Genomic DNA, 26,322 nt, shown 5'->3' with positions numbered 1-26,322 from the left:
GATGTAAAATAAAGCAGCACAGGCACCATGCTGAGATTTTTTTCTCTCCTTGATGAAGATTGGACAAGATTCACCTAAAAACTTCCAAGGGAGCAAACAACCAAAAGTAAAGTGTCCTAGCTCCTAAGACTCACGTTCAGGTTTAAGAGTTAAGGAAGTAGTCTTCAACACAAGGCAGGATGTGACAGAGGCCACAGAAGTATAAAAAGCTGTGCAAATTAGGATAAGAAAGAGAGCTTCTCTCTGGGGAGGTTTTGTGATCTGGGCCATGAAGGGTAGATAGACTTTTTATGGGCAGAGTTGGTGAGGAATATCCCAAGCAGAGGTTTACAAGTTGAGAAGGTACAGCAGAGAACAGAGTCCATAAAAGGGAACAACTGAAAGATAACATTCCAGAAGTGGATTGGAGCCAGATATTGGAGGACATTAAATAACAGTCTAAGGAGTGAGACTTTATTTAGTAGGTAACAGATGTAAGGATGTAGAAGCCTTTGAGGGATGTTTTTAAAGAATGGTAATAATCAGAACGGTGTTTGACCTGTTAGAATGCATAGGGTGAACTGGATAGGAGGAAGAGACAGGAGTCAAGTAGATTTCAGATACATGCACTGAGATTCTAAGCACAGACAAGGGCATAAGATCATAGATCAGAGCATGGACACCATAGACATTTCATAGAAGAACTGACAGTGCATGACAGTATTAGAATGTCAGCTCCACAGAGGTGAGGACTTTGTTTTGTTCTCTGCTATATCCCCAGTGCCTAAAACAGTGTCTAGCATATAGAAAGGTGCTCATCAAAAACTTGAATGAATGAATGAATGAATGAAAGCTGTGGTCCCTAATGAAAGCTTAGAGTCCTGTCATACAAATAATCCAATCACTGCTCTTTCAGCAAAGGGTTAAGACATTTGACGAGCCCACTATTCTGCTACCCACCCCTGTTCCAGGAGCTGAGGTATAGTGAAGATAGAGTAGGATGGAATGAATGAAGAGTAGAACCTAAGGCTTAAAGCCAAATAACATTGTGTTTTAGAGGCAATTGTTAGGTGTAAAGGAGGGAGGACCCAATAAAAAATTCTTTTGCAGGCAATAGAAAAGGAATATCTTTATATTCAGTGATAGAAATAGCAGGGAACTTTGAGAAGGTAGTTATGGTGTTCCCTGACTCCACCATTCCATAAAAAAATACAGATATGTTCCATAGACACACATGTTGCAAATTTAGCTTTGGGAATTATTATTACTCTCTTGGAGGGGGTCTTTGGTGGGAGAAGAGGAGAGCGAACAGGAGCTGGAGTAAGAGAAAGAGAATATTGTTCCTTCTAAGAAAAGCCCATACTGGTGCATTGCTATAAAAATGCACATAAATAAGAATTTGCATTCATGTATTATCATTACACAGATGGGATTCTCAGTGCAAATAGTTTTCATTCCCACAATGGCTCATATATCTTTTTCTGCCATAATCACTAACATTCCACAAAGGCAATTGCAGATTGTTCTGTCCTTTTGGGAGTTTGGCAAAGTTTTGCCAAAGAAACACAGAAAGGACAGTTTGGCTGGTTTGTGTCCTACCGATGCTAAAAGGAGGGAGTTCAACAGCGCTAGAATTTGAGATGGAAGGCCACTGACACAGGAAAAACTGCAAGCACAAGAAGTTCCCTGATTTATGAGGGTGAGTACAAAATGAAAAGCTGTTCTGTGGTACCAGAGAGTCAGACCTTGGACATATGATAAGGGTAGAAAAATGATTGCAGACAGAACAAAAAACTCAAGGATTTTGATCAGAGACCAGTCAGCCCCCCAGAATCTCATAGTATGTAAGTCTTTTGTTTTACTGACAGAGAAACTGAGGCCAGGGAGGAGAGGTTATTTATTCAGTGTTACAATGAAGGTTGAGTTTTTGGAGCTGACAGGTGAGTGAAAGTATGGGGAAGATGAACAGGAGGAGCAAGAGGAAGAAGAGGAGGAGAAAGTAGGAGAGATAATATCTAGTCAAGTTCAGTGGTCCACAAATATTTGGCTAAAAGTGGCTCCAAACAAAAGTTCTTATAGATGTCAGCCACTGCACACGGAATCACCTGGGGAGCTGTAAAAATACTGATGCCTGGGTCCCACGCCCAGGGAGTCTGATGGAATTTATCTGGGGTGAGGTATAAGCATCAAGATTTTTATATACCCCTCAGTGGACTCTAATTTGAAGCCTAGATTGAGAATCGCTGACATAAAGGATCTTCTGTTTCAGCCTGGGAGTGAAGGTGGTGATATGTGATTTATTTATTATTACTTTCAGGTGTATAAAACAATGTACTAGTCAGACATTTACACCCTCCACAAAGTGATATACCCCTTCCCCCAATCTACTACCCCTCTGATATTGTATATAGCTGCTACAATTCCATTGACTCTATTCCCTATGCTGTACTCCACATCCTGTGACCACAAGGTCTGACAATTAAGTTTGAGAACTTATCCTAGAAAAAGTGCTACATATCTCATTGCTGAATATCACTACAGTCACCTTCGAAGTACTCCCCTTGGGAAGCTATGCACCGACACCTGTGCCAAGCCCACCCTTCAAAGCAATTTTAGAACTCTTTTTCTGGAATGGCCATCAGAGCTGTCATCCTATTACCCTCGATGTCCTGAATGTCATCAAAATGTCTTCCTTTCGATAATTTCTTTATTTTTGGGTAAAGAAAGAAGTCATTGGGGACCAAATCAGGTGAGTAGGGAGGGTGTTCCAATACAGCTATTTGTTTACTGGCTAAAAACTCCCTCACAGACAGTGTCGTGTGAGCTGGTGCATTGCCATGATACAAGAGCCATGAAATGGCGAAAAGTTCAGGTCATCTAACTTTTCCACGCAGCCTTTTCATAACACCCAAATAGTAAACTTGGTTAACTGTTTGTCCAGTTGGTACAAAAATGTTAGCAACATTGTTGCAACAAGTTCTCGAACTTAACTGTCAGAGTATTTATTTATTTATTTATTTATTTGTTTGTTTATTTATTTATATTTAACTATAATTGGCATTCAATATTATTGAGCTAGAAGGTGATATGTGATTCTGAGTTAAGAGCAATGGCTTTTTTTTTGAGGAACCTCCATCCTGTTTTCAAAAGTGGCTGTACCAATCTGCAGTCCCACCAACAATCTTATGACCTAGCAATTCCACTCCTGGGTATCTATCCAGAGAAATCCAAAACCCTAATTCAAAATAATATATGCACCCCTATGTTTATTGCAGCACTATTCACAATAGCCAAGATATGGAAACAACCAAAATGCCCATCTATATATGATTGGATAAAGAAACTGTGGTATATTTATAGAATGGAGTATTACTCGGCCATAAAAAAGAATGAAATCTTACCATTTGCAAAAACATGAATGGACCTAGAGAATATCATGCTGAATGAAAAAAGTCACACTGAGAAAGACAAACACCATATGATCTCATTTATATGTGGAATCGAAAGAACAGAATAAATAAGCAAACAAACATAAATAGTCTCAGAAACATAGAGAAAAAAACTGATGGTTGCTATATGGGAGGGGGTAAGGATGGGGGAGAAGGTAAATGGATCAGAAAGTACAAATTAGTAGTCACAATATAGTCACAGGGATATGAAATACAATATGGGGAGTATAATCAAAAATATTGAAGATTATGTAGGGTGCCAGATGAGAATTGGACTTATCAGGGGATCACCTCATAGACTGTGTAGATGCCTGACTACTGTGCTGTACACCTGAAGCTGAAGTGAAATAATATTAAATGTCAACTATAATTACATACACACACACACACACACACACACAGATATTATCTGTGCTAAAGCAGTAGTTCGCCGTAATTGGAAGTGTCTCAATGCTGATGGTAACCACTTTGAGCACCTCTTGTAATTACGTGACTTGTCAAACGTGACTTGTATTCATCTTTTGTTATTGGCATATATTGAGTATTACACATTTTTTTCTTTTTTTAATTTATTGGGGTGAAATTTGTTAGTAAAATTACATAGATTTCAGGTGTAAAATTCTGTATTACATCATCTATAAATCCCATTGTGTGTTCAACACCCAGAATCAGTTCTCCTTTCATCACCATATACTTGATCCACCTCACCCTCATCTTCAACCCCTCACCCCTCCTTACTCTCTGGTAACCACTAAACTATTGTCTGTGTCTATGAGTTTTTGTTTATCATTTGTTTGTCTTGTTCTTTCGTTGTTTTTGGTTTATATACCACATATCAGTGAAATCATATGGTTCTGGCTTTTTCTGTCTCACTTATTTCACTTTGCATTATACTCTCAAGATCCATCCATGTTGTCACAAATGTTCCTATATCATCTTTTCTTACCACCAAATAGTATTCCATTGTGTACATATACCACAATTTCTTTATCCATTCATTTATCAAGGATATTTTGGTTCTTTCCATGTCTTGGCCACCATAAACAAAGGTGCAATGAACATTGCAGCACACGTGTCTTTATGGATAAATGTTTTCAGATTTTTTGGGTAGATACCCAGGAGAGCGATTGCTGGGTCATATGGTAATTCTATTTATAATTTCTTGAGGAACCTCCACACTTCCTTCCATAACGGGTGCACCAGTCTGCATTCCCACCAACAGTGTTTGAGAGTTCCTTTTTCTCCACAGCCTCTCCAACACTTGTTACTATTTGTCTTGTTGATGAAAGCCATTCTGACTGGGGTGAGGTGATATCTCCTTGTGGTTTTTATTTGCATTTCTCTGATGATTAGTGATGTTGAGCATTTTTTCATATGTCTATTTGCCATTTGTATGTCCTCTTTGGAGAAATGTCTCTTCAGGTCCTCTGCCCATTTTTCAAATGGCTTGTTTGTTTTTTTGTTGTTGAGTTTCATGAGTTTCTTATATATTTTGGATATTAGCACCTTATCAGAGGCACTGTTTGCAAAAACCTTCTCCCATTCAGTTGGTTGCCTCTTTATTTTGTCGATAGTTTCTTTTGCTGTGCAGAAGCTGTTAAGTTTCATATAGTCCCATTCGTTTATTTTAGCTTTTACTTCCATTGCCTTTGGAGTCAAATTCATGAAATGCTCTTTGAACCCAAGGTCTATAAGTTTAGTACCTATGTTTTCTTCTATGCAGTTTTTTCTGTCAGGTCTTATGCTTAAGTCTTTGGTCCATTTTGAATTAATTTTGGTACATGGTGACAGATAGCAGTCCAGTTTCATTCTTTTGCACGTGGCTATCCAATTCTCCCAGCACCATTTATTGAAGACGCTGTCTTTCCTCCAATGTATGTTTTTAGCTTCTTTGTCAAAAATTATCTGTCCATATTTATGTGGTTTTACTTCTGGGATCTCAATTCTATTCCATTGGTCTATGTGTCTGTTTTTCTGCCAATGCCATGCTGTTTTGGTTATTGCAGCCCTGTAGTACAAGCTAAACTCAGGGAGTGTGATACCTCCAGTATTGTCCTATTTTCTTAAGATTGTTTTGGCTATTCGGGGTCTTTTGTGGTTCCAAACAAATCTGATGATTTTTTGTTCTAGTTCTTTAAAAAGTTCCATTCGGATTTTGATGGGGATTGCATTAAATCTGTATATTGCTTTGGGTAATACAGCCATTTTAACTATGTTGATTCTTCAAATCCGTGAGCATGGAATGTCTTTCCATTTCTTTGTGTCTTCTTCAATTTCTTTCAAAAATGTCTTACAGTTTTCAGCATATAGGTCCTTCACATCCTTGGTTAAGTTTATTCCTAGGTATTTTATTCTTTTTCCTACAACTGCAAACGGAATTGTTTTTTGTATTTCTTTTTTTTAGGTTTCATTGTTAGTATATAGGAATGCAATGGACTTTTGTACGTTGATTTTGTAGCCAGCAACTTTACTGTATTCGTTGATTTTTTCTAATAGCTTTTTGGTGGAATCTTTAGGGTTTTCTATATATAGAATATGTCATCTGCAAAGAGGGATAATTTAACTTCTTCATAACCAATTTGTATGCCTTTTATTTATTTCTCTTGCCTGATTGCTCTGGCAAGGAATTCTAACACTATGTTGAAAAGCAGAGGTGATAGGGGACAGCCCTGTTGTGTTCCTGAACTTAGAGTAAAGGGCTTCAGATTTTCACCATTAATTATGAGATTAGATGAAGGCTTCTCATATATGGTCTTTATTATGTTAAGATGTTTCCTTCTATATCTATTTTATTAAGTGTTTTAATCATAAATAGATGTTGTATCTTGTCAAATGCTTTTTCTGCATCAATTGATAGAATCATATGATTTTTGTCCTTTATTCTGTTTATGTGATGTATCACATTGATGGGTTTGTGGATGTTGATCAAGGGATATCCTTGTACCCCGGGGATGAACCCCACTTGGTCGTGGTGAATAATCTTTTGAATGCATTGTTGTATTCGACTTGCTAGAATTAGTTTAGGATTTTTGCATCAGTATTCATCAGAGATTCTGGTCTGTAGTTTTCTTTTTTGTGTTTTCCTTACCAGGTTTTGGTATCAGGGTAATGTTGGCCTCATAAAATGACTTAGGGAGTACTGTCTCTTCTTCAATTTTTTGGAAGAGTTTGAGCAGGATTTGTATTAGAGCCTCTTTGAAGGTTTGGCAGAATTCACTAGTGAAGCCATCTGGTACAGGACTCATGCTTTTGGGAAGGTTTTGGATGACTGATTAAATTTTGTTACTCACGATCGGTCTGTTTAGGTTTTCCAGTTCTTCATGATTTAGCCTTGGAAGGCTATACGTTTCTAAGAACTTGTCCATTTCTTCTAGGTTATTGAATTTCGTTGCAAATAGTCCTTCATAGTATTCTTGGATGATCCTTTGTATTTCTGCAGTGTCCGAGATAACTTCCTGTTTTTCATTTCTGATTTTGTTAATTAGTGTCTTCTCTCTTTTTATCTTAGTGAGTCTAGCCAACGGTTTGTCAATTTTGTCAATCTTTTCAAAGAACCAGCTCTTTGTCACATTAATTTTTTCTATTGTCTTTTTGTTCTCTATTTCATTTAGTTCTGCTCTGATTTTTGTTATTTCCTTTCTTCTGCTGACCTTGGGTTTCACTTGTTCTTCTTTTTCTATTCCTTTAAAGTGTAACATGAGGTTGCTTATTTGGGATTTTTCTTGTTTCTTGAGATAGGCCTGTAATGATATACATTTCCCTGTTAAAACTGCTTTCACAACATCCCAAAAATTTTGGTAGGAAGTATTTTCATTGTCATTTGTTTCTATGTATATTTTGAGCTCTCCTCTAATTTCTTCTTTGACCCAGTCGTTCTTTAAAACCACGTTGTTTAATCTCCATGTATTTGTGTTTTTTCCTGCTTTCTTTTTGCAGTTGATATCCAATATCAAAGCCTTGTGATCAGAGAACGTGCTTGGTATGATTTCAATCGTCTTAAATGTGCTGGGGCTGATTTTATGTGCCAATATATGGTCTCTCCTTGAGAATGTTCCATGTACACTGGAAAATAATGTATAATCTGATGTTTTAGGATGAAGTGTTCTATTTATGTCAATTATGTCAATTTCATCTACTGTGTCATTTAGAGCTGCTATTTCATTATTTATTTTCTCTTTGGATGATCTGTCCATAGCTGTCAATGATGTATTTAAGTCCCCTAGTATAACTGTGTTTTGGTCAATTTCTCCCTTTAGTTCTGATAGTAGTTGCTTGGTATATTTTGGTGCTCCCTGATTGGGGGCATAAATATTGATGACTGTTATGTCTTCTTGTTGTATAGTCCCCTTTACCATTATGAAATGTCCAACTTTGTCTCTTTTTATCTTTTTCACCCTGAAGTCTGTTTCATCTGATATCATTATGGCTATTCCTGATTTTCTCTGGGTACCGTTTACTTGGAGTGTCAATTTCCACCCTTTCACTTTGAGTCTATCTTGTCCTTGTAGTTGAGATGTGTCTCTTGGAGACAGCATATGGTTGGATTTAGTTTTTTGATTTAACCTGCTACTTTGTGCCTTTTTATTGGTGAGTTCAGTCCATTTACATTTAGAGTGATTATTGATATGTGAGGATTTCCTGTCATTCTCACTTCAGTTTTCTGGTAAGGCTGTGTCTCCATTGTTTTTTGCCTTTTTGTTGTTGTCTATTTTTTCTTTGTGGTGGTATTCTATGATGTTTCTGTCTGTTTCTTCTTTTATTACAGTATATAGTTGAGTTCTGGATTTTTTTTGAGTGGTTACCCTTAAGTTCTGTAAAAGAAAGTTTGATATTTAGAGTATTCCATTTTCTTCAACACGCTTACTTTCTTCATTCCCATATTCCGGTTTTGAACTTTACTCTCCCCCTTTTTATGTTGCCACAAATTGTCCCTGGTGATGGAGGTCAAATAGCCTCCTTTAGTATTTCTTGTAGTGCAGTTCAAGTATTAGAAAATTCCCTCAGCTACTGTATGTCTGGAAAGGTCTTTATTCCTCCTTCATATCTAAAGGATATCTTTGCTGGGTATATTACTCTTGGGTCATAATTTCTCTTTTTCAATAGTTTGAATATTTGGTTTCACTCCCTCTTGGCTTGTAGAGTTTCTGCTGAAAAATCTGATGATACTGTTATGGGCTTTCCTTTGTAGGTTACCGTATTCTTTTCCCTGGCTTCCTTGAGTATTCTTTCTTTGTCATTGATTTTAGACAGCTTCAATACAATGTGCCTTGGTGAAGTCCCGTTGGGATTGAGGTAATTAGGTGTTCTATTTGATTCTTGGATGCGAGGATCCAGTTCTGTCCACAAGTTTGGGAAGTTCTCATCAACAATTTGTTTGAATATATTCTCTGTTCCCTTGTCTGTTTCTTCTCCTTCTGGTATGACCATTATTCTTATATTGCTCTTTCTGATAAAGTCAGGAATTTCTTGTAGAGTTCTTTCATTTCTTTTAAGTCTCAAGTCTCTTTTATCTTCCACCTGAGTAATTTCCAGGTTTCTATCTTAAATGTCGCTGCATCTTGCCTCCATCTGGTCAACTCTACTACCTAAGCTGGTTATTTCATTCTTCATTTCTTCTGTTGAGTTCTTAATCTCCAAAAATTCCATTTGGTTCTTTTTAAAAAAATTCAATCTCTTTCATGAAATGCTCATGTTGTTCTTTGATTGTGTTTCTGAGTTCATTAAACTGCCTTTCTGTGTTTTCTTGCATCTCATTGAGGTTTTTCAGAACTGCAATCTTGAATTATCTGTCATTTAAGTCACATATTTCCATATCTTTAATTTCCTTTTCTGGAGACTTTTCACTTTCTTTCTGAGCTGTCTTGTTGCCTTGGTTATTCATGGCAATTACTGATTTATTATTTCTCTTCCTAGACATCTACAGGAGTGGCTGCTGCATCAGGTTGACAGGGAGAGTACTTTCTTTTTTGTTTTCCAGTACTCATTGGTAGAATGTTTTATTTTCTCTCCGACTGCAGCCTTTTTTTCCCTGTCTCACACAGTAGTGCTATGTTTTCTCTGCACAATTCCAGCTTCTCACACAATGGTGGGATTCCCTTGGAGACGGGGTCTCCTCTGTTAACAGTTCGCCTGGGCTATAGGGTGCCATGTCCCTGTAGGTATGCGGAGAGCTTTTGAAGTTCCAAAGCTCTTTCTGCACCAGATTCAGAGCCGGTATGTTTCAGCAGTTCTGTTTACTCCTGCAGGGATCCGCCCAGCTAGGTGGGGACAGGGGCAGGGTGAGTTTTGACAGGTGGCCCACAGCAATGTCAGTGACCACCACCACAGCTCCCTCCCCTTTGCCGGAACTAGTTGGGCTGCAAATCTTTGTCTGCAGTCTACAGTTCTCAGAACAGCAAATATTCTGTTCTTTTGATCTGACACTGCTACTGTTCCGCTACTAGCACTGGGCAGGTGGGGGCGGGGCGAGCTCTCGGAGGGTAGGGAGGAGGCGGCTAGGCTCAGTGCCTAAGGCTTCTATTCTCTGCTAAGCAGTGAGGGCTTAAACCACGGTTTTCAGCTTTCTTTCCTCAGTGTTTTCTCCAGGGTCTCTGCTGTGAGCGTTGGTTTCAGCTGTTGTATATGCTGCCTCCTCAGCCCTGTGGGCCACAAGCGGAGCCCTAGCAGTCCAAGTTCTTCCCTCTCCTGCAGCTGCAGTAGTTCCGGGATGCAGCATGCTTGGAACACTGAGCTAGGTCTGCGGCCTGCCCCCGCGCGGCTCCTTCTCTGCACTTCTCCCTTCCCTCCTCCCCTGCTCGTGTGATTCTCCTACCTTTACGTGAATTCAGTAGTGGGCCTCTTCTTGTTGCCTGTCTGCTGTGCAGGGAGTCCTTTGTGGAGTTTTTGTATTTCGATTAGTTGCAAATTCCAGGGGAAGTTTACAGAGGCTCTCCTCATGCAGCCATTTTGATGACGTCTCCGAGTATTACCATTTTAATAGTTTTCCTTTCTTAAAATGTGTATTCATTTTTTGGCACCTTCTGTATATAGTCACAGGAGGTAATGTACAGCATAGAGAATATAGTTAGTGGTTTTGTAACAGCTATATACGATGTCGGATGGGTTGTAGATTGGGGAAGGGTTATCACTTTGTGAGGGGTGTAAATGTCTAACTATTATGTTGCTTTGTATACCTGAAACTAATAAAAAAAGAGTAATAGCTCTTTTAGAATCGTTCTCCTAAACAAGTGAAATAGGCTTACCAGGGGACTTTCTGACCTTGTAACTTACAGCAAAGGAGAAAAAGACATTAATGCCTCAGAGTTGTAAGTGAAACTGGAGGTTATCTTAAAAACCAGCTATAAGTAGGCTGCTTGAGAGAGCAGGTCAAGATGGACAAAAACCAAATGACTTTACTCATATGCGGAATATAAAACAAAAAGTAACAAAGAAAACAAAACAAACTCGTAGGTAGAGAACAGAATGGTGGTTACCAGAGGAGAAGGGAAGTGCGGGGAGGGTGAAATGGGTAAAGGCGGTCAAGCACATGGTGACAGGTGGAAACTACACTTTTAGTGGTGAGCACACTATAATCTATACAGACCTGAAATTTATATAATGTTATTTACCAACGTTACAAAAATTAAAAAAAAAATGCTATTTAGGTAGAAATGACTATATAGCTATGCCTTGTTTTAGTCTGCTCGATATTTTGTATTATTTGATTTACTGACTCGAAAGACTGATAAATATTTCTGGCTTTTCAAGTGGCTCTTAAACAGTTCATTTTTGGTGTTGGAAAATTCCCACCATGATAGCAGTTCCCCAGGAATCTCTTCCTTACTTGCTCTAAGGTCTAAAATATAAGGATTTTGGTGGCAGAGACAGGAAAGTTCAGAAAGGGCCTTCAAAATGCCTTTATGGTTGTGATCTTCTACCAGAGTCTTACAAGGTGTTATCATTGAGGGAAACTGAGTAAAGGGCACATGTAATCTCTCTGTATTATCCCTTACAATTGCAAGTTAACCTAGAATTATCACAAAATAAAAAGTTTAATTTAAAAAATGTCTTCTAATCCACATAGCCATGAGCATATTATCTTTTCATCACTAGTAACCAGGACTATCCCTGTCTGGGAGACACTTAGGCTAATTTCTCTCCCAAACCATTGTTCTGACAATGTGAATGAGACATAGATTTTTTTCCCCCTGTTTTGTGCTGGTTCTATCCCAAACTCTTAGTTTTCTAACGGTAAATCTCTGGGTAATGTATTGGGGGCAAATCAGAGTTTGGCTGTTGTCCAAAACAAAATTATACTTGCTTTCATATTTTGGCTTTCCATTTTACACCTACTTTTACACACACACACACACACACACACACACACACACACACACACACACACACTCCCACTGATGGTAGTAGGACCAATTCATGTGAATTTATGATCCAGAAATCAAACAGAATCCGTTTCAGGTTTTTACAAAGAAGTCACAATTGAACTACTGGTTCTCCTTCCTGTGCACTTCATAAAACTTGGTAGACTGATGGTTTTCATCCCATTTGGCAAAGTAAACCAATCAATTGTATTTCCATTGAACTGAGTTTTGAGGGTTCCCTCTAAATGTGAATAATCTACCAAAAGGACAGTCTACTGAGTTGAGAATGTGTCATTAGGTTTGCCTTTTTTTTTCTCGCTTGCAGAAAGTTGGACTGCAAATGATATTCAAAAGGGATTCTGCTACCTTCTAATTTTTGGCTAGTTGAGAACAAACAGCAAGTTTGAAGAATTTCTCTTTGATTTGGGACAAATTCCTGTGAGTTAACATTAATGAAAAGGTCCCCCTACCCCCAAGATACACATTTCACTCCATCTTCCAAACCCATTCTTCAACACATTTATTGGGTGCCTACTATCTGCCAGGTACATACTTTTCCATTACTACAGATGCTATTTATTATTCAACTCATATCTCAAATATCTATCCCTTTCAGAACAAAGAAAAATATTTATTTATAATAAAGTGGAACCATCTGGACATTTTGGTCTACCAGGCACAAATGTTTGTTTCTAAAGGTAGGTTTTGAACTCCTTTGAAAAATCAGTAATGACTTCAAGCCCTGCATTTCTGTACCTGACCAATTTGCTACAGGAAGTACTGGATTAAGTCTAGGCCTATCCAGCAGTTTAGGAAAAACCATGAGGTTGAAAGACGTGGGATGGATTTGGGGGCAGTATAAAACCAAGTAAAGAAGAAAGGCTAATTAATGACCTTACCAGTAGGACTATTGAGGTGGTCACAGTGCTTACTGTTGGGAGCTAAGGCACCCAGCCTAAGTAAAACATGTAGTATAAGGTGATTGAAACCCAAATTTGTTTTAGAATGGCATCTAGTTGACAACCATTAATTTAACCACTCTCAACTGTATACCACAATAAAAAATTGGGGCTGAGAGAAAGGAAATTCACAACACAAAAAATGGAGACTGAGGATGCTGGCAAACTGGGGGCAAACAAGTCAGAAGGGGCACATGTGATGACAGGGAAGCATGGCTTAAGCAGCATTGTGATGTCTGTGTTGGTCATTTTATTGTGTCCGTTGTCAACACCTACCTCACACCCTCGCTATAGGTCTGCCTTCTAATTCCCTAGATTCTTGCCTTATCCAATGCATGTTGAGAACCAATTCCTACAGTTTTATAAAATCACTTAAATGTTATTTATTACAAATCTAATTCACGTTCATTGCAAAACATAAAATGATATAAAAGATATAAAGTAAAAAGTCAAAGTTGACCTTTCTTCTGACCCACTTCCACCCCTCTGAGATTACCATTCTTCACATGTTCGTATGTGACCTTCCAGATCTTTTCATATGCATTTACATACATGCATACACACAATTTTTACATAAGGATATGATAGTATAAATTGTACCCTGTACCTCATTTTGTGTACATAATATATCTTGCAGATTCCTGCACTTTAATACATGTCCATGTATTGCATTCTTTTTAACACCTGCACAGTATCCCACAAATGGAGTGTGCTTAACAAAGCTGCTATTGGTAAGACGCTAAAGTTGTCTCTATTTGTTATTTCCTTATGAAAATAATGCCTCTGTACACTTTTTTTATTAGCGTGGATGAATTTCCATTTGTGTGCAATGAACGCCTTTGTGCAATTTGTACACTTTTATAAGCTCTTTAATATGATAAATTATTTGAACTGGAACAAATCCTTCTCAGATTTTTAAGAAGTTTGAAGTGTTGCTGTACATAGACATATGTCTTTTTAGAGAGGGATTCTATTTTGTTAATTACTTCAAAATACAAAGGGATAAGAGATACTATTACTGCATGTAGAGACATACCTACTCGTAAGGCTTATTCTAAGATTAGCACCAAGAACAGAAATGAAAAGATGTTGCTGGATGAGGAGGGAGACTCTTGCCTGCCACGTTTCCTCTCTTCCAGTGGTATCAGTGAGAGTCTAAGGCTTAGGGGAGGGTTTAGATGAACATGTCCAAAGTACCTCTGCCAAAAGGATGAGCTGGCCTACTTTACAATCTGACAGAAGATCCTCACTGTTGAGGATAGGGGTAGTGACTTGCCTTTCTTACAGAAGACAAATATTTGGCAAGTCATCCTGAAAGGGAAACAACTTCTGATATCTAGATGAAGCATTCTCGAGGGCTGGAGCTATGATTTCTTTGTATTGATGTCTTGGCCCTGGTTACCAACTACACAGTGTACTCAAATGGTTACAGGTTGGTGATGATGACTCTTAAATTTCTGAGGAAAGGGAAGAAAAATGGTGTTAGAAATGGGCCCTTTCATGAAGTTGCTGGGATAGTAGCCATGAAGAAAGGAAAGTTTGGTCTGATGCTGTGAGTGTTGAATTATTTGAGCTATTCACACTTACCGCTTCTCGGTTGGCAGGTTGCCGGAAGATATCACCATCAGGATTTTCCCATGATAATTCTCCATCCCCTACTTATTAAAAAGAAGTAAAGAAAAAATCATATACACATAGAAGGGAAAAAGATCACCCTTGTGACTCAGTAACATTTTTAGTCCTATGATCCCAAAGTTTTCCAGACATTTAGCTGTTCTTCAAAAAACCAACACTTAAGGATTTCTGTCTGGGTGACCCTCATTTTTCAAAACAACTCTGAAGAAAGTTACTACTTTCTAAAACAGACTATTAAGCAATATTACCCAGAATTTGGAAAATAAAAGGAAAAATGATCACTTTCCATTTTAATATAACCATAATTGTCACTTTTGCTTATCTTATCCCAGTGAGAGTTAAGTATTTTGCAGGTCATACTTTTTATTAAATTTATTGGGGTGACAATTGTTAGTAAATTTACATAGATTTCAGGTGTACAATTCTGTATTACATCATCTATAAATCCCATTGTGTGTTCACAAACCAGAGTCAGTTCTCCTTCCATCACCATATATTTGATCCCCCTTACCCTCATCACCCACCCCCAACCCCCTTACCCTCTGGTAACCACCAAATTGTTGTCTGTGTCTGAGTTTTTCTTTCTCCTTTGTTTGTCTTGTTCTTTTGGGTTTATATACCACATATCAGTGAAATCATAGGGTTCCCTGCTTTTTCTGTCTGACTTATTTCACTTAGCATTATACTCTCAAGATCCATCCATGTTGTCACAAATGCTCCTATATCATCTTTCCTTAGCGCCGAATAGTATTCCATTGTGTATATATACCACAACTTCTTCATCCATTCATCTATTGAAGGACATTTTGGTTGTTTCCATATCTTGGCCACCGTAAACAAAGCTGCAATGAACATTGGAGTACACGAGTCTTTATAGAGAAATGTTTTCAGATTTTTTGGGTAGATACCCAGGAGCGCGATTGCTGGGTCATATGGTAATTCTATTCGTAATTTCTTGAGGAACCTCCACACTGCCTTCCATAGCGGCTGCACCAGTCTGCATTCCCACCAATAGTGTATGAGGCTTCCTTTTTCTCCACAGCCTCTCCAACACTTGTTACTATTTGTCTTGTTGATGAAAGCCATTCTGACTGGGGTGCGGTGATATCTCATTGTGGTTTTCATTTGCATTTCTCTGATGATTACCGATGTTGAGCATTTTTTCATATGTCTATTTGCCATTTGTTTATCCTCTTCGGAGAAATGTCTCTTCAGGTCCTCTGTCCATTTTTCAATTGGGTTGTTTGTTTTTTTGTTGTTGAGTTTCATGAGTTCCTTGTATATTTTGGATATTAGCCCCTTATCAGAGGCACTGTTTGCAAAAATCTTCTCCCATTCAGTTGGTTGCCTCATTATTTTGTCAATAGTTTCTTTTGCTGTGCAGAAGGTTTTCAGTTTCATATAATCCCATTCATTTATTTTAGTTTTTACTTCCATTGCCTTTGGAGTCAAATTCATAAAATGCTCTTTGAACCCAAGGTCCATAAGTTTAGTACCTATGTTTTCTTTAATGTTTTCTTCAATGCAGTTTATTGTGTCAGGTCTTATGCTTAAGTCTTTGATCCATTTTGAATTACTTTTGGTACATGGTGACAGGTAGCAGTCCAGTTTCATTCTTTTTCATGTAGCTATCTAATTCTGCCAGCACCATTTATTGAAGAGGCTGTCTTTCGTCCATTGTATGTTTTTAGCTTCTTTGTGAAAAATTATCTGTCCATATTTATGTGGTTTTATTTCTGGGTTCTCAATTCTATTCCATTGGTCTATGTGTCTGTTTTCCCGCCAATACCAAGCTGTTTTGATTATTGTAGCCCTGTAGCACAAGCAAAAATCAGGGAGTGTGATACCTCCAGTATTGTTCTTTTTTTTTAATATTGCTTTGGCTATTCGGGGTCTTTTGTGGTTCCAAACAGATCTGATGATTTTTGTTCTATTTCTTTAAAAAATGCCATTGGGATTTTGATGGGGATTGCATTAAATCTGTATATGGCTTTGGGTAATATGGCCATTTTAACTATGTTGATTCTTCCAATCCATGAGCACGGAATGTCTTTCCATTTCTTTGTGTCTTCTTCAATTTCTTTCAAAAATGTCTTATAGTTTTCAGCATAGAAATCCTTCACATCTTTGGTTAAGTTTATTCCTAGGTATTTTATTCTTTTTGCTGCAATTGCAAAAGGAATGGTTTTTTGTATTTCTTTTTCTGAGATTTCATTGTTGGTATATAGGAAAGCAATGGACTTTTGTACGTTGATTTTGTAGCCAGCTACTTTGCTGTATTCATTGATTGTTTCTAATAGATTTTTGGTGGAGTCTTTAGGGTTTTCTATATATAGCATCATGTCATCTGCTAAGAGTGACAATTTAACTTCTTCATTCCCAATTTGGATGCCTTTTATTTCTTTCTCTTGCCTGATAGCTCTGGCGAGGACTTCCAATACTATGTTGAAAAGCAGAGGTGACAGGTGACACCTTTGTTGTGTTCCTGAAAGTAGAGCAAAGGGCTTCACCTTTTCACCATTAATTATGAGATTAGCTGAGGGCTTGTCGTATATGGCCTTTATTATGTTGAGGTATTTTCCTTGTATAGCAGGTCATATTTAACTTGTGTTTACACTACTCTTAAAAAATGAGAGCTCTGATAATTTGGTGTGTCATGATTTGTTAAACTCACTATTATATCTTTGGTAAGTTATGATATGGTCTGAAAGTTAAGGTAAAACTTGCTAAGGTTTGAGAGCTTACATAAGCAATATCCAAGATATTACTCTCTCTCTCTCTCTCTCTCTCTCTCTGCCTGAGACAGCTTTCTCTAGGTCTATATGTTTACTTTTTGAAGAGCCAACCCTTATTACTGCTTTCTTCCAGACAAACTGCCTTCAGGAGGAAGATTCTAGTTTCAGTCTGGACAACAACAAACATACAACAGATATGGATATTCCTCAGTGGACTAAAGATAAAAAACTAAAAGATAATTCCCACGAATATTATCTGTGCTATCTATGATGAAGCAAGCAGATGGGAAAAGATTCATTTTAGAGATGTTTGTACCATTCTAAATGAGTACTATTTATGTGTGTGTGTGTGTACATGTGTAGAGATAGAGATAAACAGATATATACATAGTTACATATATATATATATATACATATATATATATATATATATATATATATATATGTATATATATATATATCTGGCCAAGGATAAATCCAATATTGATTCAACCATGTATTTCATGGGATAATAAGAAATACCAAAAAAATATATGCACAAAGAATTTTCAATTCTAATTCATCTCCCAAGCTTTCAAAACCTAAGTATAAATGATAACATGTTACTGGTTCAAATGTGTGATAGTACTGTTAGAAAAAAAAAAGTGTAATATCATTGGCTTTTTGGACTTGAAAAAGACCTCAAAACTAGTTTGATCGAAATATTATAATTAGATAATGACATACCACAAAGTATGACTTTAATCCTTCATTATTTAGAGATCATCTTGTGGAAAAAATAATGAATTTTGAAGATTTAACTCTGGTTGCTATGTTAATCTTACTAAAACACCACTGTGTCTGTATAGTTGTCACATTCCCTGATCAAAACCCTCAGTGGGTTACCATTCAAGACTCTCTATATTTAGCCCCAACCTCATCTTTATTGAGCACTTACTTCCCACCCAAGTATCTCAGCTACACTACAATGAGAACCCTTTGACTTCCTGTTCTTTATTGAGTACATGGCTCTCAATCTTGCTTTCATGCTTTTGGCCATGCTATTCTTCTAAAATTTTCTTCCTATCTTCCACACCCATAGCTCCCCTGTGCCTATGGAAACCATTAAGATTTTCCTTCTCTACAAAGTCTTCCTCAAGCACTCTTAACACATTTCTCATTATCTAAAGGACAAAGCCCATAGCCTTAGAGATGTATAGGAGTACAAGCATAACTTTGTCTAATTGCTCCATTTAATAGATGGAGAAACCAAGGCTCAGAGAGGCAGAGTAGCAGCCATTCATCACATAATGAGTTTGTGAGAGCTCACACCTAAACCCTAGATTTTCTGGCTCCCAAATAAGTGCATCTATTCTATACGGGCAGAGTTTATTGTGTTATTTATGGCTGTATCACCATCATTTATAACAATGCCTGACACATAGTATTCACTCAATAAATACTTGCCAAATGATGGAATTGGGAGGTTTTCTCTGACCATCTATCTAAAATTTCAACCTCTCTCTGCTATTTCTTATCCTCTTCTTTACTTTTCCTTCTTAGTATTTAACACTATCTTACATTTTAAATACTTTATTTATTTTGTTTATTGTCTGCTTTCTCCCATTAGAAGTACCCTATGAGATTAGGCTTAAAACAAGAACAAAGATTTTTATCTATCATGTTCATCGATATAACCCCAGAGCCTAGAACAGTGTTAGGTACATAGGACTCATTCAGTATTTCTTGAAGGAATGAATACTACAACACTGTATAATATTTTCTGCTGCTAAATGTTTCCTGAGCCTGTTTTGCTTCCCTGAAGAGACTGTAAATCTCTTGAAATCAGAGACCATATGTTAGTTCCCATTCTATATTACTTAGATCAGTGGTTTTTCAGGTGTGGTCTCTGGACCAGCAGCACAAGCATTACCTGGGAACTTGTCAGAAATGCAAAATTTTGGAACTCACACCAGAACTACAAAGTCAGAAACCTGGGTGAGGTTCATTGGTCTGGGTTTTGACAAGCCCTCCCAATAGTTCTGAAGCATTCATGAGTGTGAGAATAACTGGGCTGGAACACTTTGCATTTTCCTGGGTATATGTCAGGTGCTCATTATATGCTCAGTGAATTGAACTGCAGTCACAAAACACAGAATTAAGTATTTGGCCAATATACACTCACCTCTTCCTGGTTATTCCACATCTGAGTAAAGATGGTAGAAAAAGACTACATGCGAGAGGAAAAAAAATGGCGGCTTGAGGTGAGCCTCTGTAACGCTCCCCTGGAATTTACAACGAATCGGACAACAATAACTCCACAAAGGACTCCTTGCACAGCAGACAGGCAAGACGAAGAGGCCGACTACTGAATTCACCTCCAGGTGGGTGAATCGCGCGAGCGGGGGAGGAGGGAGAGGAGAAGCGGGCGCAGGACACAGACCTAGCTCAGTGCTCGGAGCCCGCTGCGCTCGGATTTTCCGCAGCTGCGGGAGAGGGAAGGACTCGGACTGCTAGGGCTCCGCTTACGGCCCACAGGGCTGAGGGGGCAGCATACAAAACCGCTGAACCCAACGCTCGCTCACGGCAGACCTCGGAGCAAAGACTGAGGGAAGAGGGCTGAAATCGGTGGTTTAAGCCCTCACTGCCGAGCGGAGAACGGAAGCCCTAAGCACGGAGACTAGCCGCCCCCTCCCTACCCTCCCAGAGCTCGCCCCGCCCCCACCTGCCCGGTGCTAGAAGCTATAAAGTAGCAGTGTCGGATTAAAGGACAGAATATTTGTTGCTCTGAGAACTGTGGACCGCAGACTCAGATTCGCAGCTCAACTAGTTCCGGCAAAGGGGAGGGAGCTGTGGAAGCAGGACTGGCTGTGGTGGTGGTCGCCGCCATTGCTCTGGGCCACCTCTCACAACTCACCCCGCCCCTGGCCCCACCTATCTGGGCGGATCCCTGCAGGAGTAAACAGAACTGCTGAAACAAACGGGCTCTGAATCTGGTGCAGAAAGAGCTTTGGAACTCCAAAAGCTCTTCGCATACCTATCAACCTGTTGCAGAAGACACTCCTGTAGATGTCTAGGAAGAGAAATAGTAAATCAGTGATTGCCATGAATAACCAAGGCAACAAGACAGCTCAGAAAGAAAGTGAAAAGTCTCCAGAAAAGGAACTTAGAGATATGGACCTTTGTGATTTAAATGACAGAGAATTCAAGATCGCAATTCTGAAAAAACTGAACGAGATGCAAGAAAACACAGAAAGGCAGTTTAATGAACTCAGAAACACAATCAAAGAACACCATGAGCATTTTACAAAAGAGATTGAAATCTTGAAAAAGAACCAAATAGAATTTCTGGAGATTAAGAACTCAATAGAAGAAATTAACAATAAAATATCCAGCTTAGGTAGTAGAGTTGACCAGATGGAGGAAAGAATCAGTGACATCGAAGATAGGAACCTGGAATTTACACAGAGGGAAGAAGAAAGAGACTTGAGACTTAAAAGAAATGAAAGAACTCTACAAGAACTTTCTGACTCCATCAGAAAGAGCAATATAAGAATAATGGGCATACCAGAAGGAGAAGAAAGAGGGAAGGGAACAGAGAATATATTCAAACAAATCGTCGATGAGAACTTCCCAAACTTGTGGACAGAACTGGATCCTCGAATCCAAGAAGCAAATAGAACACCTAATTACCTCAATCCCAACAGGCCTTCACCAAGGCACATTGTATTGAAGCTGTCTAAAATCAATGACAAAGAAAGAATCCTCAAGGCAGCCAGGGAAAAGAAGACGGTAACTTACAAAGGAAAGCCCATTAGATTATCATCAGATTTTTCAGCAGAAACTCTACAAGCTAGGAGGGAATGGAACCAAATATTCAAACTATTGAAAGAGAGAAATCATGAGCCAAGAATAATATATCCAGCAAAGATCTCCTTTAGATATGAAGGAGGAATAAAGACCTTCCCAGACATCCAGAAGCTGAGGGAATTTTCTAATACACGACCTGCACTACAAGAAATACTAAAGGAGGCTATTAGACCACCATCAACAGGGACAACTTGTGGCAACCGAAACATAAAAAGGGGGAGCGTAAAGGCCTGAACTGGAATATGGGAATAGAGAAAGTAAGCGTACTGAAGAAACTGGAATACTCTAAATATCAAACTTTCTTTTACATAAACTCAAGGGTAACCACTCAAAAAACATCCAAATCTGAAATATATACTGTAATAAAAGAAGAAACAGAGGGAAACATCATAGAATACTACCACACAGAAATATCAGACAACAACAAAAAGGCAAAGAAACAATGGAGACACAGCCTTACCAGAAAACTAAAGACAGAATGACAGGAAATCCTCACATATCAATAATCACCCTAAATGTAAATGGACTGAACTCACCAATAAAGAGACACAGAGTAGCAGATTGGATCAAAAAACTAAACCCAACCATATGCTGCCTACAAGAGACACATCTCAGCTACAAGGACAAGCATAGACTCAAAGTGAAAGGGTGGAAATTGACACTTCAAGCAAATGGTACCCAGAAAAAATCAGGTGTAGCCATAATATTTTTCGATGAAACAGACTTCAGGGTGAAAAAGATAACAAGAGACAAAGATGGACATTTCATAATGGTAAAGGGGACTATACAACAAGAAGACATAACAGTCATCAATATTTATGCCCCCAATCAGGGAGCACCGAAATATACCAAGCAACTACTAACAGAACTAAAGGGAGAAATTGACCAAAACACAATTATACTAGGGGACTTAAATACATCATTGACAGCTATGGATAGATCATCCAAACAGAAGATAAATAACGAAATAGCAGCCCTAAATGACACATTAGATGAATTGGACATAATTGACATATATAGAGCACTTCGTCCGAAAACATCAGACTAGACATTCTTTTCTAGTGTACATGGAACATTCTCAAGGATAGACCATATATTGGGACACAAAATCAGCCTCAGCAAATTTAAGAAGATTGAAATCATACCAAGCATATTCTCTGATCACAAAGCTTTGAAATTGGATATCAACTGCAAAAAGAAAGCAGGAAAAAACACAAATACATGGAGATTAAACAACATACTTTTAAAGAACGACTGGGTCAAAGAAGAAATTAGAGGAGAGCTCAAAAGATACATAGAAACAAATGACAATGAAAATACATCCTACCAAAATTTTTGGGATGCCACGAAAGCAGTTTTAAGAGGGAAATTTATATCATTACAGGCCTATCTCAAGAAACAAGAAAAATCCCAAATAAATAACCTCACCTTACACCTTAAAAAACTAGAAAAAGAAGAACAAGCGAAACCCAAGGTCAGCAGAAGAAAGGAAATAACAAAAATCAGAGCAGAACTAAGTGAAATAGAGAACAAAAAGACAATAGAAAAAATTAATGTGACAAAAAGCTGGTTCTTTGAAAAGATTAACAAAATCGACAAACCCTTGGCTAGACTCACTAAGATAAAAAGAGAGAAGACACTAATTAACAAAATCAGAAATGAAAAAGGGAAAATTGTCATGGACACCACAGACATACAAAGGATCATCCAAGAATACTATGAAGGAGTATATGCCACCAAATTTAAACCTAGAAGAAATGGACAAGTTCTTAGAAACATACATCTTCCTAGGCTGAACCATGAAGAACTGGAAAATCTTAACAGGCCCATCACCAGTAACGAAATTGAATCAGTCATCAAAAACCTTACCAAAATCAAAAGTCCTGGACCAGATGGCTTCACCAGTGAATTCTACCAAACCTTCAAAGAGGATCTAATACCAATCCTGCTCAAACTCTTCCAAAAAATTGAAGAAGAGACAGTACTCCCTAACTTATTTTATGAGGCCGACATTACCTTGATACCAAAACCTGGTAAGGACAACAGAAAAAAAGAAAGCTACAGACCAATATCTCTGATGAAATACTTAACAAAATACTTAACATAATAAAGGCCATATATGACAAACCTTCAGCGAATCTCATAATTAATGGTGAAAAACTAAAGCCCTTTGCTCTACAATCAGGAATACGACAGGGCTGACTCCTATCACCTCTGCTTTTCAACATAGTGTCGAAAGTCCTTGCCAGAGCAATCAGGCAAGAGAAAGAAATAAAAGGCATCCAAATTGGGAATGAAGAAGTTAAATTATCACTCTTTGCACATGACATGATGCTATATATAGAAAACCCTAAAGACTACACCAAAAAGCTATGAGAAATAATCAACGAATACAGTAAAGTTGCTGCTACAAAATCAACGTACAAAAGTCCATTGCATTCCTATCTACTAACAATGAAATCTTAGAAAAAGAAATACGAAAAACAATTCCCTTTGCAATTGCAGCAAAAAGAATAAAATACTTAGGAATAAACTTAACCAAGAATGTGACAGACCTCGATGCTGAAAACTATAAGATATTTTTAAAAGAAATTGAAGAAGACACAAAGAAATGGAAAGACATTCCATTTCATGGATTGGAAGAATCAACATAGTTAATATGGCCATATTACCCAAAGCCATATACAGATTTAATGCAATCCCCATCAAAATCCGAATGGAACTTTTTAAAGAACTAGAACAAAAAATCATCAGATTTGTTTGGAACCACAAAAGACCCCGAATAGCCAAAGCAATCTGAAGAAAAAAGAACAATACTGCAGGTATAACGCTCCCTGACTTTAGCTTGTACTACAGGGCTACAATAATGAAAACAGCATGGTATTGGCAGAACAACAGACACATAGACCAATGGAATAAAACTGAGATTCCAGAAATAAAACCTCACAAATATGGACAGATAATTTTTGACAAAGAAGCTAAAAACACACAATGGAGAAAAGACAGCCTCTTCAATAAATGGTGCTAGGAGAATTTGATAGCCACGTGCAAAAGAATGAAACTGGACTGCTATCTGTCACCATGTACCAAAATTAATTCAAAATGGATCAAAGACTTAAGCATAAGACCTGACTCAATAAACTGCACAGAAGGAAACATTGGTACTAAACTAATGGACCTTGGGTTCAAAGAGCATTTTATGATTTTGACTCCAAAGGCAATGGAAGTAAAAGCTAAAATAAACGAATGGGACTATATGAAACTTAACAGCTTCTGCACAGCAAAAGAAACTATCGACAAAATAAAGAGGCAACCAACTGAATGGGAGAAGTTTTTTGCAAACAGTGCATCCGATAAGGGGCTAATATCCAAAATATACAAGGAACTCATGAAACTCATCAACAAAAAAACCAACAACCCAATTGCAAAATGGGCATAGGACTTCAAGAGACATTTCTCCAAAGAGGACATACAAATGGCAAATAGATATATGAAAAAATGCTCAACATCACTAATCATCAGAGAAATGCAAATAAAAACCACAATGAGATATCACCTCAGCCCAATCAGAATGGCTATCATCAACAAGACAAATAGTAACAAATGTTGGAGAGGCTGTGGAGAAAAATGGACTCATACACTGTCCCTCAAACACTGTTGGTGTGAAAGCAGACTGCTGCAGCCATTATGGAAGGCAGTGTGGAGGTTCCTCAAAAAATTAAGAATAAAATTACCATATGACCCAGAAATCCCTCTCCTGCGTATCTACCCCAAAAATCTGAAAACATTTATCCATAAAGACACGTGTGCTCCAATGTCCATTGCAGCTTTGTTTACGGTGGTCAAGACATGGAAACAAACAAAATGTCCTTCGATAGATGAATGGATAAAGAAGTAGTGGTATATATACCCAATGGAATACTGTTCGGCGGTAAGAAAAGATGATATAGGAACATTTGTGACAACATGGATGGATCTTGAGAGTATCAAGCTAAGCGAAATAAGTCAGACAGAAGAAGCAGAGAACCCTGATTTCACTGATATGTGGTATATAAACCAAAAACAACAAAAGAACAAGACATACAAATGTGAAACAAAAACTCATAGACACAGACAATAGTTTCGTGGTTACCAGAGTGTAAGGGGGGAGTGGGGTGTGGGCGATGAGGGTAAAGGGGATCAAAAATAAGGTGATGGAAGGAGAACTGACTCTGGGTGGTGAACACCCAGAGTGGGATTTATAGATGATGTAATACAGAATTGTATACCTGAAATCTATGTAATTTTAGTAACTATTGTCACCCCAATAAATTGAAAAAAATAGAAAAGAAGAGTCCAATGTCAGATTTGATTATAGAGGAATAAGGTGAAGTACAAAACAGTATAAAATTACTCTAGGGTCACAAATCTGGAGAGCTGGGGAATGGCACTTCCCCTAATAGTGACTGAATAGGGATGAACTTGGATTTACTTGTTCTGATTTAGCTGGCTATGGTGTTTCTAAGCTATATCTTGCGCCAAATGAAAAAGAGGTCCAGAGAGAAGACTTGAAAAGATTCACTGGCAAATGGCAGAACAATATGTAAAAGCTATAGGATGTGGTTTCAGGCCTAATCTAAATAGCCAAAAGAGACTAAATTACAAAAGAAGAATAAAATAGCTCTCTTCATCAAATGTCCTTTTAAAATGTAGATTTAATGATTGGTATTGACATGAAATGTTTACTCTGCATGGCCTTCTGAGATGTTCAATTTATTCCATTTAGACCCTAGAGTCTTAATAGGGCTTTCAGTCTTTAAATACTTATAGTCCAGTCAGAATCCCAAAGCAATATAGAAACTTATAATCCCTTTTAATGAGCAGAGATGTAAGATGGCAAAGCAATGAGGCAAATTGTTACCAAGCATGAGAGTAGACTATTAATACCCTGTAACACAAGTTCAAATGAATGTGTCACAGTCACCTAAGCATTTAAAGAGAGGCATGTGTACCTAAATTTGAACTATTTCACTTTGTTAAAAACTACTGGAAACATTACTTCTGTATATATATTCTCAAGTAGGAAGTATTAGTATTTTTGTTGCCTTTGAGCTTTCAAAGTCATCAAAATGGCATTCTTTAAGCTGGAATATTCTATAAGTAGCTGCTAAAAGTTTCAACATTTTACTTGTTCTATTCAATTTGAACCATAGTTCTGGAATTATCTTCTTAGATGTTCACATTTGGTACAGCTACAAGTGGTTCTCTAGACCTGGGCAGGATCTGTCTGGACAGCTGAAAATAGATTTGTTCATTTACAGTCTTAGACCTTATACCTTCAATATATGCCTTAGATATATCTAAGAGATGAAATACATAA

General features: G+C 37.8%; 1 protein-coding gene across 2 annotated transcripts in view; it reads right to left on the bottom strand.

Annotated features, from left to right (window-relative positions):
- Nucleotides 1-26,322, bottom strand: part of CHRDL1 (chordin like 1) — a gene marked incomplete at its 5' end in the record, with an annotated part of 187,614 nt that overhangs the window by 25,253 nt on the left and 136,039 nt on the right. For both annotated transcript variants that reach the window (XM_081043672.1, XM_081043671.1), the window contains one exon: nucleotides 14,332-14,399. In XM_081043672.1, the coding sequence (XP_080899798.1) occupies nucleotides 14,332-14,399 (68 nt within the window). The remainder of the gene's footprint in view (nucleotides 1-14,331; nucleotides 14,400-26,322) is intronic.

Source organism: Rhinolophus hipposideros (assembly GCF_964194185.1).
Source record: "Rhinolophus hipposideros genome assembly, chromosome: X".
Classification (NCBI taxonomy): Eukaryota; Metazoa; Chordata; class Mammalia; order Chiroptera; family Rhinolophidae; genus Rhinolophus; species Rhinolophus hipposideros.
The sequence above is the reverse complement of the archived record's forward strand: the minus strand, read 5'-3'. Positions and strand labels throughout refer to the sequence as shown.